The sequence below is a fragment of the Hylobates moloch genome, unplaced genomic scaffold (genome assembly GCF_009828535.3).
Source record: "Hylobates moloch isolate HMO894 unplaced genomic scaffold, HMol_V3 SCAFFOLD_10, whole genome shotgun sequence".
NCBI lineage: Eukaryota > Metazoa > Chordata > Mammalia > Primates > Hylobatidae > Hylobates > Hylobates moloch.
The window spans coordinates 6,730,807-6,750,167 of record NW_026652285.1 but is presented as its reverse complement, the minus strand read 5'-3'; the positions used below and the strand labels follow the sequence as shown (position 1 = coordinate 6,750,167).

Here is a 19,361-nt window from a genome sequence, read left to right as displayed (position 1 = left end):
AACTAAAGGACGAGTATAACTACTTCTATAGCAAGCTTCCTAAAATTCACTTAGGCAAAATATATATATATATTTGAGGGCCTCCTAGATATAGGGCACTGTGCTTAATACCAAGAAAGAAATAAAGATGAGCAAGATAAAGAAAACATTCTCAAGGTACATGTGAAATTGAAGAATGTCTCTAAGCAGACACTTCATGATTATGTGTGGCTTTCTCCATCTCCATTTGATGCAGTCACTATTCTATTTGCTGTCTTGCAACTAGGTATTCTCCTACTCTTTCCATTATTTCAGACTTCATTGATTCCCTGAATGACTCCTCATATCACCTATATTTATGCCTATAAACTGAGTCTCATTAACTTAAATTATTTTGGAAGCACTTACATCTTCTGTTCTACATCATCAGTTGCCTGCTGTTTTTTGTTACTTTATTTTAAAAACTGGAAGCAGGTGAAGGAATCTGCCCATTCTTGAAATTACTTTGTATTGGACATAAGTTGGCACTGGACTTTTTTCTTTTTTTTATTATTATACTTTAAGTTCTAGGGTACATGTGCACAACATGCAGGTTTGTTACATACGTATATACACGCCATGTTAGTGTGCTGCACCCATTAACTCGTCATTTATATTAGGTATATCTCCTAATGCAATTCCTCCCCCCTCCCCCAACCCCATGACAGGCCCTGGTGTGTGATGTTCCCCTTCCTGTGTCCAAGTGTTCTCACTGTTCAATTCCCACCTATGAGTGAGAACATGAAGTGTTTGGTTTTTTGTCCTTGCAGCAGTTTGCTGAGAATGATGGTTTCCATGTTCATCCATGTCCCTACAAGGGACATGAACTGATCATTTTTTATGGCTGCATAGTATTCCATGGTGTATATGTGCCACATTTTCTTAATCCAGTCTATCATTGATGGACATTTGGGTTGGTTCCAAGTATTTGCTATTGTAAATAGTGCTGCAATAAACATACGTGTGCATGTGTCTTTATAACAGCATGATTTATAATCTTTTGGGTATATATCCAGTAATGGGATGGCTGGGTCAAATGGTATTTCTAGGTCTAGATCCTTGAGGAATCTAGAAGGCACGGGACTTTTAAATAATAGTGTTCCTGAAATTAGCGACCACAATTTTCTAATAGCCATGTCCTTCTTATATTATTGCTATCACATAAAGGAGACTTCCTTTGAATTCATTAAACGTGTGTTTAAATGAAGAAAAAAAATAATAAAATAAAATTGGAGAAGTTATTTTCCACACTGAAAAATTCTAAGTAACTAAATGGTATACATCAAACGTACTAACAAAAGTATCTTTTGCTTATGCAGAAACACTGCATCAAAATATACGCCTAACACAAAGACTCTCTTAAGAAGCTACTGTTTGCCAGAGCAATCGGGCAAGAGAAAGAAATAAAAGGCATTCAAATAGGAAAAAAGGAAAAAGCCAAATTATCTCTCTTCACTGGCAATATGATTATATACCTAGAAGACCCGAAAGACTCCATCAAAAGGCTTCTAGAACTAATAAACAATTCCAGTAAGTTTCAGGATAAAAAAAAATCAAGGTAGAAAAATCAGTAACATTTCTATATATGAATAACGTACAAACTGAGAGCTAAATCAAAAATGTAATCCCATTTGCAATAGGCACACGCAGACACAAAATACCTAGAAATACATCTAACCAATGAGGTTAAAGATATAAGGAGAACTACAAGACAATGCTGAAAGCAAGCAGAGATGATACAAACAAATGGAAAAACATTCTATGCTCATGGATTGGAAGAATAAATATTGTTAAAATGATCAAACTACCCAAAGCAATCTATAGATTTAATACTATTCCTATCAAACTACCAATGTCACTTTTCATAAAATTAGAAAAACAACTACTCTAAAACTCATATAGAACAAAAAAGAGCCTGAATAACCAAAGCAATCCCGGGCAAAAAGAACAAAGCTGAGGCATCATATTACCTGTCTTCAAACTATACTATAAGGCTACAGTAACCAAAACAGCATGGTGCCAGCACAAAAACAGACACAGAGACCAATGGAACAGAAAAGAGAACCCAGAAATAAAGCTGCATATATCTACAACCACCTAATCTTCAACAAAGTCGACAATGACAAGCAATGGGGAAAGGACTCCCTAAACTATAAAAATCCTAGAAGAAAACCTAGGAAATACCATTCTGGACACTGGCCTTGGCAAAGTCCTCGAAAGCAACTGCAACAAAAACAAATTGACAATTGGGAACTAATTAAAGAGCTTCTGCACAGCAAAAGAGACTATCAACAGAGCAAACAATCTACAGACCTTTGTTGGATGCACAGTTTGTGAATATCTGTAGTGAACATTTTTTGTGAATATTTATAGATTCACAAATATTCACAAACTATGCATCCAACAAATATCTAATATCCAGAATCTATAAGGAATTTAAACAATTCAACAAGCAAAAAACGCCATTAAAAAGTGGGCAAAAGACATTAACAGACGCTTCTCAAAAGAAGACATACAAAGATTAGCCAGGCAAGGTGGCACACAACTGTAGTCCTAGGTACTCTGGCAGGGATAAACAAATTGCTTAATTGCTCCTAATGTAACCTCCTACCTTTTTTTTTTTTTTTTTTTAAGAAATCTTTGTTACCTCTGAAAATAACTGGTCAGAAAAGTGTAAATATATAAATCTGAGGTTAGGGCACTCTTAATACAGTCTACAGACGGAATATGCCTGTGTATGTATGGAGGAATGCCCTCCATAATGACAAACAGTATGGTTACTGGAAAGAACATAGCTTGAGGGTCAAGCAAAAGCCTGGGTCCATGACTAACTGTGTGACTGAACCTCTATTAGCTTCTTCATGCATAAAATAAGAATAATACGATTGGGCCAGATGTGGTGGCTCATACTTGTAATTCCAACATTTTGGGAGGCTGGGATGGGAGGACTGCTTGAAGCCAGGATTTCAAGACCAGCCTGGGTAACATCGTGGGACCTTATCTCTTCAAAAAAAAATTTTTTTTTTTAATTAGCCAAACAGTGGCATGACTTAGAGTCCCAGCTACTCAGGAGGCTGAGATGGGAGGATCTCTTGAGCCCAGGAGTTCAAGATTATAGTGAGCTATGATTGGACCACTGCACCTGGGCCTGGGTGACAGAGGGAGACTCTGTCTCTAAAATAAATAAATGAACACACAAACTTAATTGTCATAAACTCAACTGTATGTATGTATGTATGTATGTATGTATCGACTCATGGATTGTTGATAGCGCTCAAGTTCCTAGTATACTTTATCTACCTAAAAGCAGAGCAGAGTCCTCCAAAAAACCTCATTTGTCATAAATCTCCTCCCCTGGAGCAACTTAATCTCTTCTAGGACCACTCCCAAACAGATATTGTTACAAAACTATCACATCTCCTGTCTTTTCTCCTAAGGACCACCTTAATTTTCCAAAAAGTCACAAGTGCCCTTTCTTCCGCTCCCATTCTAAGAAGTCATTTGTTCTACAAAATGTGCCCTTCTATAAATTGTGTCCCTATCCATCCCCATCTCCTACTGAGATAATATATAAGCCACCTTAAATCACATTTGTTTGCAAACTCCGATATGTACATATGTAATTAAATCTGATTTTTTGTCCTCTTGCTAATCTGCCTTTCATCAGTTTAAATTGCAGCCCTCTCTCCAAAGAATTTAAGAGAGGAGAGAAAATTATTCCTCCCCAACAGTAGTTACTAAAGAGTCTACTCTATTCAACATCACCATATGCTCACCTACTACAAACATTTAGACAAAAACTTAACAACAAGACATATTAGGTCTACATCCATAAAACAACTTATGAAAACAACTTATGAACTGTTTTTTTTTTTTTTTTGAGACTGGGTCTCACTCTGTCACCCAGGCTGGAGTGCAGTGGTGAGATCTAGGCTCACTGCAACCTCTGCCTCCCAGGCTCAAGCAATCCTCCCACCTCAGCCTCCCAAGTAGCTGGGACCACAGGCATGTGCCACCACACCCAGCTAATTTTTTTGTATTTTTTTTGGTAGAGACAAAGTTTCACCATATTGCCCAGGCTGTTCTTGAACTTCTGAGCTCAAGTGATCCACCAGCCTTGGCCTCCCAAAGTGCTGGGATTATAGGCGTGAGCCACTGCATCCAGGCCTATTTCACTTTCTATATCTTTTATATCCTTTTGACAGCAGAAGTTCCATTTGAGTTTTATATAAATTCTAATTCCTTGTTGAGATTATCTATTTGTTGAGTTATTGCTATAACCCTTTCCTTTAATTCTTTACACATAGTTCATTTAGTTCTTAGAACATATTTATAATAGCTGCTTTAAAATCTTTGTCTGTAAAATTTAACATCTGGAGACAATCACGTAAGATTTCTTTTTTCTTTTTTTTTTTTTTTTTTTACCTCTGAACTTTTTATTGGCCTCCTGGCTCCCCAAAGGGTACACTGCTTCTGCTGGCTTAATGTCTCAGAACTTTGATGTTGCTGGTCTCAGACACCACTTTGCCATCCACTATCCTGCAGGAGGTGGTCTTCTGGATGGTTTGCCTGGAGTTGCTGCTGTCCAGGGTATCACCAAGACTGAAGTCCTCGCCATCTTCCAGCAGGTGACAGTAGGTGGGGATCTCAGCCTCCAGCCTGAACTTGATGTTCAGCAGGGCCTCCTACTCCTGGGCCTGGCGCTGTCCCTCTGCCAGGTCTGTGCCAGCTCTGACTCTAGGTGCAGCAGGATCCGGTCTGTAGGATCTGCTCCATCTGCAGGGTGTAGTGGGCCTCCACCTCCCTCAGGCTGTTCTCCAAGCTGGCCTTCAGATTTCTCATGCAGACCAGGTCAATATCCAAGGACTAGACTGTATGTCTCAGCTCCATGAGCATCAACTCAGCAGCTCCAACCTCGGCAGACTGCATGGTGACCACTGTGGTGCTCTCCTCAATCTGCTGAGACTAGTACTTGTCCAGATCCTCTTGGTTCTTCTGGGCCAGCTCGTCATATTGGGCCTGGATGTCTGCCATGATCTTGGTGAGATCCTGAGATTTGGGGGCATCTACCTCCACTGTCAACCCAGAGCTGGCAATCTGGGCTTGTAGGCCTTTTACTTCCTCTTCAAGGTTTTTCTTCAGGAAGAGCAGCTCCTCCTTGAGAGCCTTGATGTCTGTCTCCAGCTGCAGCTGAGTGACATTGGTGTCATCAGTGACCTTGCGGAGCCCATGGATGTCCCTCTCCACAGACTAGGGCATGGCCAGCTCCGTCTCATACTTGACTCTAAAGTCATCAGCAGCAAGACAGGCATTGTTGATCTGCAGAACGATGCAGGCATTGTCCATAGTATTCGGGAAGATCTGAGCCCTCAGGTCCTTGATGGTCTTGAAGTAATGGCTCCAGTCTCTGACCTGGAGTCCCTTCTTCTCCAGGTGCTCCTGGATTTTGCTCCCCAGCTTCTGGTTTCCAGTCTCCACACTCCTTGCTCTGTCCAGGTAGGAGGCCAGGCAATCGTCCAGGCTTTGCATGGTCTCTTTCTCGTTCTGGATGCCTCTCAGTCCTGCCAGACCCCCGGCCATCCCCACAACCAGGCCCCTGGACCCCATGCCACCCCAGAAGTTGGTGGGGCGGGACATGGAGATCTGGGAACCAGAGCCCCTGGTGCCTGCACAGACGCTGGCCACACTGCTGACTGGCTGGGTGCCATAGCTGGGCACCTGCACAGAGCTCAGAGACCGGTAGTTTGGTGGAGAATGTGGAGCAAGTGGTGAAGCTCATGCTGTCCAGTGGGGAGAGCGAGAGGACAGAACTCAGGCTTTTCCGAAGACAAATCAGGTATGGTTTCTATTGTCTGCCTTTTTCTCACTGACACAATTTCCTGTTTCTTGGCATGTGTCATAAGTTTATATTTATTTATTTTTTTTTTTTGAGACGGAGTCTCGCTCTGTGGCCCAGGCTGGAGTGCAGTGGCGCAATCTTGGCTCACTGCAAGCTCCACCTCCCGGGTTCACGCCATTCTCCTGCCTCAGCCTCTCCGAGTAGCTGGGACTACAGGCGCCCGCCACCACACCTGGCTAATTTTTTGTATTTTTAGTAGAGACGGGGTTTCACCGTGGTCTCGATCTCCTGACCTCGTGATCTGCCCGCCTCGGCCTCCCAAAGTGCTGGGATTACAAGCGTGAGCCACCGCGCCTGGCCTATATTTAAAAATAGACATTTTATATAATACAGTATAACATTACTCTGGATTCTATGAAATCTGTCTTCTTCCACAATTTGCAGTTGCTGATTTCTCTGTTCAGTTTTATTATTTCTTTTATTCTTGCATTACTTTAAAGCCTGACTTTCAGGGTCTGGCCATGTACCTATGTATCTTAGTGGGCAGCCAACTACTCAACAGAGGATTCACTCAAATACCCCAGGTCAACAAAAGTTGTTTTCCTTTGCCAAAGGATCTGCACATATATTCAGATTTTTCTTCCCCCGGACCCTTTCTCGTGGCTCCTCTGCATAAGCATGAAGCCTCAGCTAACCATTATCTTAGGCTGAAAGAGCCAATGGCTCTCAAAGCACACATGCCATCAAGACAGTAATTTCTGCAGACAATGCTGGCAGGCATATGCAATACCTGCCACTCAGAGATGAGCGAAAATTTTCCAAGCACAGCAGGTGAGGTACTAGTCCTCAAAACCTTTCTCACCCTGGAAGACCCTCTATAACCAACCAACCAACCAACTAACGCTGGAAGAGGGAAAAGAGTGGAGTGGGACAGGAGCAGCTGCAGGCATGAATGCCACAGATTCCCACTGTTGTTGTGCAAGGATTAGCAGTTTCTCAAGCTTAAACATTTTTCAGATTATTATATGCTTTTCATTGAGTTTCAGAGTACTGCAATAGTTGTTTTCATCTGTTTTGCAGATGGCATTAAATCTAAGTTACAAATTTTTTTTTTTTTTTTTTGAGACAGTCTCACTGTTGCCCAGGCTGGAGTACAGTGGTGTGCTGCAACCTCTGCCTCCCAGGTTCAAGCAATTCTCGTGCCTCAGCCTTCCGGGTAGTTGGGATTATAGGCACATGCTACCAAACTGGGCTAATTTTTGTATTTTTAGTACAGACAGGGTTTCACCTTGTTGGCAAGGCTGGTCTCAATCTCCTGACCTCAAATTGATCTGCCTGACTCAGCCTCCCAAAGTGCTGGGATTACAGGCGTGAGTCACCATGCCTGGCCCACAAACTCTTACCATTCTTAAATGTATTTATTTCAGTTTCTCTTCCACTACTATATTATAACCTACTCTGGCAGTCCTTCTCATCTGCTGCAATATTTCTCATTCCTTAAGATCTAACCTATGCTGCTCCTTCTCCATGAGGCTTTTTCTCATTAATTCATGCACACTGATCTCTCCCTTCTCTGCATTCCTATCATACATCATTATTTCATAATTACTTTGCATGTGTTGTACTTTTTCTTTTCAGCCACATTCATAAGTCTCTGGGGAAAGAAATTAGGCTTTCATGATTTTGTATCCTTATCCTATACATGGCAAAGTGCTGAGTATACAGTAAATTCTCAAAGCCTTTATGTCTTCTTCAATCGAAAAATTTACACTTGAAGAAATTTGTCTTGTAGCCTATGAAGTCAAACAATACCATTAGGAAACAATAATCAAGATTCCATGACCTAACCATGTTATATTATTAACATGTTCTTCCTTTCTCCAACGCCACATGATCTGAAGTGCATACTATTTACTGAAAGCATGGGGCCAAGACTGCTAGTAGCCAACCTAATATCCATTTTGATCATTTTCCTTACTAACAAAACCATAATCATTCCTAGCTTTCCTTGCAGCCAGAAGTTCAGTTTGAGGGAATGCACTAACTGGAAAGATATTTGTATTTGTTCACAGTATTGTGGTAATAAATAAAAAAGAAAATTCACATAACACCTTTAGAACAGTGTCAGGCACATGCTCTAGCATCAATAAATGTCATTTACTGTTAGAAACCCTAAATATGTTTTACTTCCTTCTTCTTCTCTCTTATGAGAGCTTAGTCTTATGGTTACAAAGGTTTTATAACATCAAAGTTCTCCCTCTGGAATAATATAAATTTGTAATAGGTGGTGCAAATAATTTTTAAAATTTCCTTACCCAGAAGATCCAATGCTCTTACAAACACCAAGGAGGGGTCTCTTTTCAGCAAAGTTATCACATTTTTGAGCACCTGACAGGGAGGATAAAATAAATTGTAAGCTTTGAGGAATATTATTGTATAATTCCCACTATTTTCATGCTTCTAAAATACTTGAAAAGGAGAAGTATTCATTATAAGTTGATATAATTTATACAATTGAATAAAAAGAAGAAAAGCTACTATATAAAATCATCATATATTATATATATGTAATCATTTTAAAAACTGAACCAGCATTTTTTTTTTTTTTTTTTTTGAGACAGTGTCTCGCTCTGTCACCCAGGCTAGAGTGCAGTGGCGCGATCGCAGCTCACTGCAACCTCTGCCTCCCAGGTTCAAACGATTCTCCTGCCTCAGCCTTCTGAGTAGCTGGGACTACAGGCACGTACCACCATGCCCTGCTAATTTTTGTATTTTTAGTAGAGACGGGGTTTCGCCATGTTGGCCGGCCTGGTCTCACACTCCTGACCTCAGGTGATCCACTCGCCTCGACCTCCCAAAGTGCTAGGATTACAGGTGAGAGGCACGATGGCCAGCCTGAACCGGCATTTTTTTTAAGTTTTAATTGGCACCAATTTCAATCTTATACACCTTCCCCATGAGATCAGAAAACCATCCCATACCCCACCAACTAATTACCTAAAACTAGTATAATATTGATGTCAAAACTAAATAAAGGTAGTTCAAGACAAGAAAATTATAAAATTATAGGTCATTCCCATTGATATACATAGTTGCAAAAATCCTAAACAAAATATCAGCAAATTAAATAGCAACATATATGAAAAAAATAAACTCTCATAACTGAATTAGATTTACCTAAGCAACAGTAATAGTTTGGCAGTATAAAATCTATTAATGTAAAATGATGTTAATATTTCAGCAGATGCAGAAAAAGCATTCAATTAGACTGTCCACCTAATTATACGAACAAAAAAAATAACAAAAATATCTTTTTTAACCTAATAATGATCATCTACAAAAGATCTACAGCAAATGTCACAGGTAATGGTTCAGAGCATTCCTAGTAACAGCAGTAATAATACAAGAATATCCGGAGTTGCTGCTCCCATCAAGTCCTAAGTCCACATAATAATAGTAAGTGAACTCAACAATATTACAGGACACAAAACCAATATAATATGAACAAGAAGTAAAGTCAGGAAATATAAATGGTTCTGAATCATATGAAAAGGTGCTCTGTGTCTGCTCACGCCTGTACTCCCAACACTTTGGGAGGCTGAGGCAGAAGGATCACTTGAGACAGGGCAAAACTCTGTATCTACAAAAAATAAAAACAAAAAATTAGTTGGGTATGGTGGCACACGCCTGTAGCCCTAGCTACTCAGGTGGCTGAAGTAGGAGGACCCTTTGAGCCCCCAGAGTTGGGGGCTGCAGTGAGCTATAATTGTGCCACTGCATTCCATCCTGGATGACAGAGCAACAATCAGTCTCAAAAAAAAAAAAGATAAAGAAAGAAGAAAAAATGCCCAACCTCACACATGACAGAAATTCCTTAAAACTATATTGATAATGATATTAAGGAGTTCAGGACAAACCACTCCAAAATATGCCTCTTTGGCATATTGATTATTTTGAGCTAAAGGCATTTGAAAAACAGTAGATGAAAGAAAGACATGCTGACTGGCTCTTTGATTCCTGAAAGGAAGCCCCCAAGTGAAAGATGACCTTCCTACACACCAGGAAGAAACATCTTAATCACCAGAGAGGTGAAGGCAAGGATGAAAGAAACCTGTATAAATGAACATTGTTAAACTAGCCCTTATCTTCCCAGATACTTTTCCATAAATGTCATTCTTTGTTCAACCTAGCATGTAATAATTTAGACCGAAGCCGGGCGCAGTGGCTCACGCCTGTAATCCCAGCACTTTGGGAGGCCGAGGCAGGTGGATCACCTGAGGTCAGGATGCAAGATCAGCCTGGCCAACATGGTGAAACCCCATCTCTAGTTTAAAAAAAAATACAAAACTACAAAAATATAAAAATTAGCTGGGCATGGTGGCAGGTGCTGTAATCCCAGCTACTTGGGAGGCTGAGGCAGGAGACTAGCTTGAACCTGGGAGGCAGAGGTTACAGTGAGCCAAGATCATGCCAACGCCCACACTCCATCCTGGGGGACAGAGCAAGGCTCCATCTCAAAAAAAAAAAAAAAAAAACTTAGGCTGAGTCACTTCTCTCTTTTTTTTTTTTTTTGGGGGGGAGATGGAGTCTCACTCTGTCACCCAGGCTGGAGTGCCATGGCAGATCTGGGCTCGCTGCAACCTCCACCTCCCAGGTTCGAGCTATTCTCCTGCCTCAGCCTCCTGAGTAGCCGGGATTACAAGCACCCGCCACCACGCCCAGCTAATTTTTTGTATTTTAGTAGAGCCGGGGTTTCACTGTGTTGCCCAGGCTGTTCTCGAACTCCTGAGTTCAAGCAATCCTTCTGCCTCGGCCTCCCAAAGTGCTGGGATTACAGGCATGAGCCACTGTGCCCGGCTGCCACTTCCTTAAGTCTTCATTTCCCTGTTCAGACACATATGTACATGTAAATTTTATGAAATAAAAATTTGTGTGCTTTCCTCCTGTTAATTTCTCTTATGTCAGTTTAATTTTTTGGCCTACCCAGAGACCCTGAGAGGTCAGAGAAGTTTTTCTCCCCTACAATACTGTGGTTACATTTTTAAGATACCTTATCTTTTAGAAACAAGTGAGGGAATGTTAACCAATAAACTGATATGATATCTGGGAAGGGTTGAAAATAATCTAGAGGGAGGGAAATAAATGCTAATAAAACAAGAATAGTCATAAAATGATGACTGGTGGGTTCCTTAGGGATCATTGCACTATTCACACTACCTTTAAATAAGTCAGACATTTTCTACTTAAAAATTTTTAACTACATATATTTATATACATATAAATATGTTATTTATATAATTATAACTATATATCTTTAAAATTGTGTGCGTGTGTGTGTGTGTGTGTGTGTGTGTGTGTATTTACTTAAGCATGCTAAGTCAGACTGATGACTGATTTAGCAGTCCTAAGTAAAAGTGCAAGGTAGTGCTTGGGGGAAAAAAAAACCGGACACTTATATTAGTTTACATCACAGGATCTTTAAAAGCCACAGTAATTGATAATAGCAGGTACTAAATGTGATAGATGAAGCTAAAATAAAAAGGACTATATAACTAAATTTAACTATATACATTGACACTTATTTAAGAGCTCCTAAAAAAATCTAAAAATTTGCTACAATTTTCTCACCATATTAATCAAAATTGAAATACAAATACCCCTTAACCCAAGTTCATCCTACACATATACTCAGACATGAGAGAAATAACTTGCATTTAAGATTATTCACAACAGTATTGTTTATAATAGCAAAAGACTGAAAAAAATTCAAGTTATAATGGAATATTTCCTACCGCTGCAAAACAACAGAATGAATTACACTGTAAAAACATGGAATGAGATAGAAGATATAAAGTGGAAAAAAGGAATATATACAACGATAAGAAGATACAGAACAATATACTACCTTTTGTTTTTCGTGTGTGTGTTTTGTTTTTTTTTTTTTGAGATGGAGTCTCCCCAAGCCTGGAGTGCAATGGCGTGATCTCGGCTCACTGCAACCTCTGCCTCCAAGGTTCAAACGATTCTCCTGCCTCAGCCTCCCAAGTAGCTGGGATTACAGGCACCTGCCACCATGCCCAGCTATTTTTTATATTTTTAGTAGAGATGGGGTTTCACCATGTTGGCCAGGCTGGTCTCGAACTCCTGACCTCATGATCTGCCTGCCTCAGCCTCCCAAAGTGCTAGGATTACAGGTGTGAGCCACCACGCCCAGCCAATATACCACCTTTTTCATAAAGAAGAGAAAAAAAGACCTGCATATATGTATACATAAATATATGAACTCCATGAGGACACATAAAAATCGTAATAGTGGCCGGGCACAGTAGCTCACTCCTGTAATCCCAGCACTTTGGGAGGCCATGGCAGGCGGATCACCTGAGGTCAAGAGTTCGAGACCAGCTTGACCAACATGGAGAAACTCTGTCTCTACTAAAAATACAAAAAATTAGCCAGGTGTGGTGGTGCATGCCTGTAATCCCAGCTACTCAGGAGGCTGAGGCAGGAGAATCGCTTAAACTCGGGAGGCAGAGTTTGCGGTGAGCCAAGATCATGCCATTGCACTCCAGCCTGGGCAAGAAAAGTGAAACTCCGTCTCAAAAAAAAAAAAAAAAAAAAACTTAATAGTTACTTATGAGAGGGAAAATGGAAAAAAAAAAAAGAAAGAAGAAACTTTTCATTATATACTTTATGCTTTTTCATTTTCAAACCATGTGAATATATAAATTTCCCCCCAAATTTTTCCTTTGTTTTTAAATAAGAAGGCAAATGCCAGAAGAAACAAGTAAATGGTTGTTTCAACTTCTGAATTAAGATAGTAGACTGAAGACACGAATTTCATTTCATACCTTCAGAAAATTCTAGGAAAAAAAATTAAATTAAATGTACTTAAAAAATATATAACTCCAACAAATTTTGGAAATAGATGACTGATGACTGACTTAGCAATCTTAAAAGTTCAAGGTTGTGCATGGGGGGAAAAAGCCTGACACCCAAATTACTTTACATCGCAGAATCTTTAAAAGGCACAATAACTGATAATACCAGGTACTAGATTTGATGGGAGATGAAGCTAAAATAAAGAAGACTAGATTTGATATCAGCTCTCTGAAAAACACATCGATGCTAAGACCTTTACCCTGTTAGGCAACTCAACTTCCCCATTCCCAGCACAAGGCTGAAGGGTTACTCTCTAGACACAGACAGAGGGACACTGGGTAAAGGTGAATGCAAAACAAAAAAGTGAAGAAGATTAAATGACAATATTAATACTTAATATTGAAACATCCCTTCATCATCCTTCATGTCGCCTTTCCCATGGGGCTTCCAGGACACCAGCACCAGAACCTTATCCTTTAGGTGGGCACTTGTAAGTCTTTCCTGGGACATGTTAACAAATCCAAGAGGAAAGACTAAAATATATTATCCATCAGAGGGTTCCAACAAACAAACAACACAACCAAAGCACCTCGCAATAAAGTTAAAAGTCGACACATAGGCAGGGCACGGTGGCTCACGCCTGTAATCTCAGCACTTTAGGAGGCTGAGGTGGAGGTCAGGAGTTCAAGACCAGCTGGGCCAATGTGGTGAAACCCCATCTCTACTAAAAATACAAAATTTCCCGGGTGTCTATAATTCCAGCCACTCGGGAGGCTGAGGCAGGAGAATCGCTTGAACCCAGGAGGCAGAGTTTGCAGTGAGCCCAGATGGCACCATTGCACTCCGGCCTGGGCAACAAGAGTGAAACTCCATCTCAAAAAAACAAAGTCGACAAGCAGATATGCAATGTTTTCAATTAGCTTTTCAGTTTGCCACTGACAATCATGTGCAAACAGCCAAGGATTAACAGTCATCTGGAAAGTATCTAATACTACACAGGAAGAACACAATAAAAACTAAAAATTGTCGGTGGTGGTGGAGCCAAGATGGCCAAATAGGAACAGCTCCGGTCTACAGCTCCCAGCGTGAGCGATGCAGAAGACGGGTGATTTCTGCATTTCCATCTGAGGTAACGGGTTCATCTCACTAGGGAGTGCCAAACAGTGGGTGCAGGAGAGTCGGTGCAGCGAACTGAAGCGCAAGGGGTCAGGGAGTTCCCTTTCCTAGTCAAAGAAAGGGGTGACAGACGGCACCTGGAAAATCGGGTCACTCCCACCCTAATACTGCGCTTTTCCAACGGGCTTGGAAAACGGCACACCAGGAGATTGTGTCCCGCACCTGGCTCGGAGGGCCCTACACCCACGGAGTCTCGCTGATTGCTAGCACAGCAGTCTGAGATCAAACTGCAAGGTGGCAGCAAGGCTGCGGGAGGGGCGCCCGCCATTGCCCAGGCTTGCTTATGTAAACAAAGCAGCCAGGAAGCTCGAACTGGGTGGAGCCCACCACAGCTCAAGGAGACCTGCCTGCCTCTGTAGGCTCCACCTCTGGGGGCAGGGCACAGACAAACAAAAAGTCAGCAGTAACCTCTGCGACTTAAATGTCCCTGTCTGACAGCTTTGAAGAGAGTAGTGGTTCTCCCAGCATGCAGCTGGAGATCTGAGAACAGGCAGACTGCCTCCTAAAGTAGGACCCTGACCCCCGAGCAGCCTAACTGGGAGGCACCCCCCAGTAGGGGCAGACTGACACCTCACTCGGCCGGGTACTACTCTGAGACAAAACTTCCAGAGGAAAAATCAGACAGCTGAATTTGCGTTTCATGAAAATCCGCTGTTCTGCAGCCACCGCTGCTGACACCCAGCCAAACAGGGTCTGGAGTGGACCTCTAGCAAACTCCAACAGACCTGCAGCTGAGGGTCCTCTTTGTTAGAAGGAAAACTAACAAACAGAAAGGACACCCACACCAAAAACCCATCTGTACATCACCATCATCAAAGACCAAAAGTAGAAAAAACTACAAAGATGGGGAGAAAACAGAGCAGAAAAACTGGAAACTCTAAAAAGCAGAGCACCTCTCCTCCTCCAAAGGAACGCAGTTCCTCACCAGCAACGGAACAAAGCTGGATGGAGAATGACTTTGACGAGTTGAGACAAGGCTTCAGATGATCAAACTACTCCGAGCTACAGGAGTAAATTCAAACCAATGGCAAAGAAGTTAAAAACTTTGAAAAAAAATTAGACGAATGTTTAACTAAAATAACCAATGCAGAGAAGTGCTTAAAGGAGCTGATGGAGCTGAAACCCAAGTTTAGAGAACTACGAGAAGACTGCAGAAGCCTCAGTAGCCGATGCGATCAACTGGAAGAAAGGGTATCAGTGATGGAAGATGAAATTAATGAAATGAAGTGAGAAGGGAAGTTTAGAGAAAAAAGAATAAAAAGAAACGAACAAAGCCTCCAAGAAATATGGGACTATGTGAAAAGACCAAACCTATGTCTGATTGGTGTACCTGAAAGTGATGGGGAGAATGGAACCAAGTTGGAAAACCCTCTGCAAGATATTATCCAGGAGAACTTCCCCAATCTAGCAAGGCAGGCCAACATTCAGATTCAGGAAATACAGAGAATGCCACAAAGATACTTACTCCTCGAGAAGAGCAACTCCAAGACACATAATTGTCAGATTCACCAAAGTTGATATGAAGGAAAAAATGTTAAGGGTGGCCAGAGAGAAAGGTCGAGTTACCCATAAAGGGAAGCCCATCAGACTAACAGCTGATCTCTCGGCAGAAACTCTACAAGCCAGAAGAGAGTGGGGGCCAATATTCAACATTCTTAAAAAAAAGAATTTTCAACCCAGAATTTCATATCCAGCCAAACTAAGCTTCATAAGTGAAGGAGAAATAAAATACTTTACAGACAAGCAAATGCTGAGTGATTTTGTCACCACCAGGCCTGTCCTAAAAGAGCTCCTGAAGGAAGCACTAAACGTGGAAAGAACAACCGGTACCAGCCACTGCAAAAACATGCCAAATTGTAAAGACCATCGAGGCTAGGAAGAAACTGCATCAACTAATGAGCAAAATAACCAGCTAACATCATAATGACAGGATCAAATTCACATATAACAATATTAACTTTAAATGTAAATGGGCTAAATGCTCCAATTAAAAGACACAAACTGACAAATTGGATAAGGAGTCAAGACCCATCAGTGTGCTGTATTCAGGAAACCCATCTCATGTGCAGAGACACACATAGACTCAAAATAAAGGGATGGAGGAAGATCTACCAAGCAAATGGAAAACAAAAAAAGGCAGAGGTTGCAATCCCAGTCTCTGATAAAATAGACTTTAAACCAACAAAGATCAAAAGAGACAAAGAAGGCCATTACATAATGGTAAAGGGATCAATTCAACAAGAAGAGCTAACTATCCTAAATATATATGCACCCAATACAGGAGCACCCAGATTCATAAAGCAAGTCCTGAGTGACCTACAAAGAGACTTAGACTCCCACACAATAATAATGGGAGATTTTAACACCCCACTGTCAACATTAGACAGATCAACGAGACAGAAAGTTAACAAGGATACCCAGGAACTGAACTCAGCTCTGCACCAAGCAGACCTAATAGACATCTACAGAACTCTCCACTCCAAATCAACAGAATATACATTTTTTTCAGCACCACACCACACCTATTTCAAAATTCACCACATAGTTGGAAGTAAAGCTCTCCTCAGCAAATGTAAAAGAACAGAAATTATAACAAACTGTCTCTCAGACCACAGTGCAATCAAACTAGAACTCAGGATTAAGAAACTCACTCAAAACCGCTCAACTACATGGAAACTGAACAACCTGCTCCTGAATGACTACTGGGTACATAAAGAAATGAAGGCAGAAATAAAGATGTTCTTTGAAACCAAAGAGAACAAAGACACAACATACCAGAATCTCTGGGACACATTCAAAGCAATGTGTAGAGGGAAATTTATAGCACTAAATGCCCACAAGAGAAAGCAGGAAAGATCTAAAATTGACACCCTAACATCACAATTAAAAGAACTAGAAAAGCAAGAGCAAACACATTCAAAAGCTAGCAGAAGGCAAGAAGTAACTAAAATCAGAGCAGAACTGAAGGAAATAGAGACCCAAAAACCCCTTCAAAAAATTAATGAATCCAGGAGCTGGTTTTTTGAAAAGATCAACAAAATTGATAGACCACTAGCAAGACTAATAAAGAAGAAAAGAGAGAAGAATAAAATAGACGCAATAAAAAATGATAAAGGGGTATCACCACCGATCCCACAGAAATACAATCTACCATCAGAGAATACTACAAACACCTCTACGCAAATAAACTAGAAAATCTAGAAGAAATGGATAAATTCCTTGACACACACACCCTCCCAAGACTAAACCAGGAAGAAGTTGAATCTCTGAATAGACCAACAACAGGTTCTGAAATTGTGGCAATAATCAATAGCTTACCAACCAAAAAGAGTCCAGGACCTGATGGATTCACAGCTGAATTCTACCAGAGGTACAAGGAGGAACTGGTACCATTCCTTCTGAAACTATTCCAATCAATGGAAAAAGAGGGAATCCTCCCTAACACATTTTATGAGGCCAACATCATCCTGATACCAAAGCTGGCAGAGACACAACCAAAAAAGAGAATTTTAGACCAATATCCTTGATAAACATTGATGCAAAAATCCTCAATAAAATACTGGCAAACCGAATCCAGCAACACATCAAAAAGCTTATACACCATGATCAAGTGGGCTTCATTCCTGGGATGCAAGGCTGGTTCAACATACGCAAATCAATAAATGTAATCCAGCATATAAACAGAACCAAAGGCAAAACCACATGATTATCTCAATAGATGCAGAAAAGGCCTTTGACAAAATTCAACAACACTTCATGCTAAAAACTCTCAATAAATTAGGTATTGATGGGATGTATCTCAAAATAATAAGAGCTATCTATGACAAACCCACAGCCAATATCATACTGAATGGGCAAAAACTGGAAGCATTCCCTTTGAAAACTGGCACAAGACAGGGATGCCCTCTCTCACCACTCCTATTCAACATAGTGTTGGAAGTTCTGGCCAGGGCAATCGGGCAGGAGAAGGAAATAAAAGGTATTCAATTAGGAAAAGAGGAAGTCAAATTGTCCCTGTTTGCAGATGACATGATTGTATATCTAGAAAACCCCATTGTCTCAGCCCAAAATCTCCTCAAGCTGATAAGCAACTTCAGCAAAGTCTCAGGATACAACATCAATGTACAAAAATCACAAGCATTCTTGTACACCAATCACAGACAAACAGAGAGCCAAATCATGAGTGAACTCCCATTCACAATTGCTTCAAAGAGAATAAAATACCTAGGAATCCAACTTACAAGGGACATGAAGGACCTCTTCAAGGAGAACTACAAACCACTGCTCAATGAAATAAAAGAGGATACAAACAAATGGAAGAACATTCCCTGCTCATGGGTAGGAAGAATCAATATCGTGAAAATGGCCATACCGCCCAAGGTAATTTACAGATTCAATGCCATCCCCATCAAGCTACCAATGACTTTCTTCACAGAATTGGAAAAAACTACTTTAAAGTTCATATGGAACCAAAAAAGAGCCCGCATTGCCAAGTCAATCCTAAGCCAAAAGAACAAAGCTGGAGGCATCACGCTACCTGACTTCAAACTATACTACAAGGCTACAGTAACCAAAACAGCATGGTACTGGTACCAAAACAGAGATATAGATCAATGGAACAGAACAGAGCCCTCAGAAATAATGCCACATATCTACAACTATCTGATCTTTGACAAACCTGACAAAAACAAGAAATGGGGAAAGGATTCCCTATTTAATAAGTGGTGCTGGGAAAACTGGCTAGCCATATGTAGAAAGCTGAAACTGGATCCCTTCCTTATACCTTATACAAATTAATTCAAGATGGATTAAAGACTTACATGTTAGACCTAAAACCATAAAAACCCTAGAAGAAAACCTAGGCAATACTATTCAGGACATAGGCATGGGCAAGAACTTCATGTCTAAAACATCAAAAGCAATGGCAACAAAAGCCAAAATTGACAAATAGGATCTAATTAAACTAAAGAGATTCTGCACAGCATAAGAAACTACCATCAGAGTAACAGGCAACCTACAGAATGGGAGAAAATTTTCGCAACCTACTCATCTGACAAAGGGCTAATAACCAGAATCTACAATGAACTCAAACAAATTTGCAAGAAAAAAACAAACAACCCCATCAAAAAGTGGGCAAAGGACATGAACAGACACTTCTCAAAAGAAGACATTTATGTAGCCAAAAAACACATGAAAAAATGCTCATCATCACTGGCCATCAGAGAAATGCAAATCAAAACCACAGTGAGATACCATCTCACACCAGTTAGAATGTCCATCATTAAAAAGTCAGGAAACAACAGGTGCTGGAGAGGATGTGGAGAAATAGGAACACTTTTATACTGTTGGTGGGACTGTAAACTAGTTCAACCATTGCGGAAGTCAGTGTGGCGATTCCTCAGCCATCCCATTACTGGGTATATACCCAAAGGACTATAAATCATGCTGC

At 40.7% G+C, this 19,361-nt stretch overlaps 1 protein-coding gene and 1 pseudogene across 1 annotated transcript in view; both read right to left on the bottom strand.

Moving 5' to 3' along the window:
• BCAS3 (BCAS3 microtubule associated cell migration factor) overlaps window positions 1–19,361 on the bottom strand; it is a 703,975-nt gene that overhangs the window by 559,356 nt on the left and 125,258 nt on the right. Inside the window, exon 7 of the mRNA XM_058445347.1 lies at window positions 8,173–8,245. Within this exon, the coding sequence (XP_058301330.1) occupies window positions 8,173–8,245 (73 nt within the window). The remainder of the gene's footprint in view (window positions 1–8,172; window positions 8,246–19,361) is intronic.
• Window positions 4,719–5,547, bottom strand: LOC116474434 (keratin, type I cytoskeletal 18-like; annotated as a pseudogene).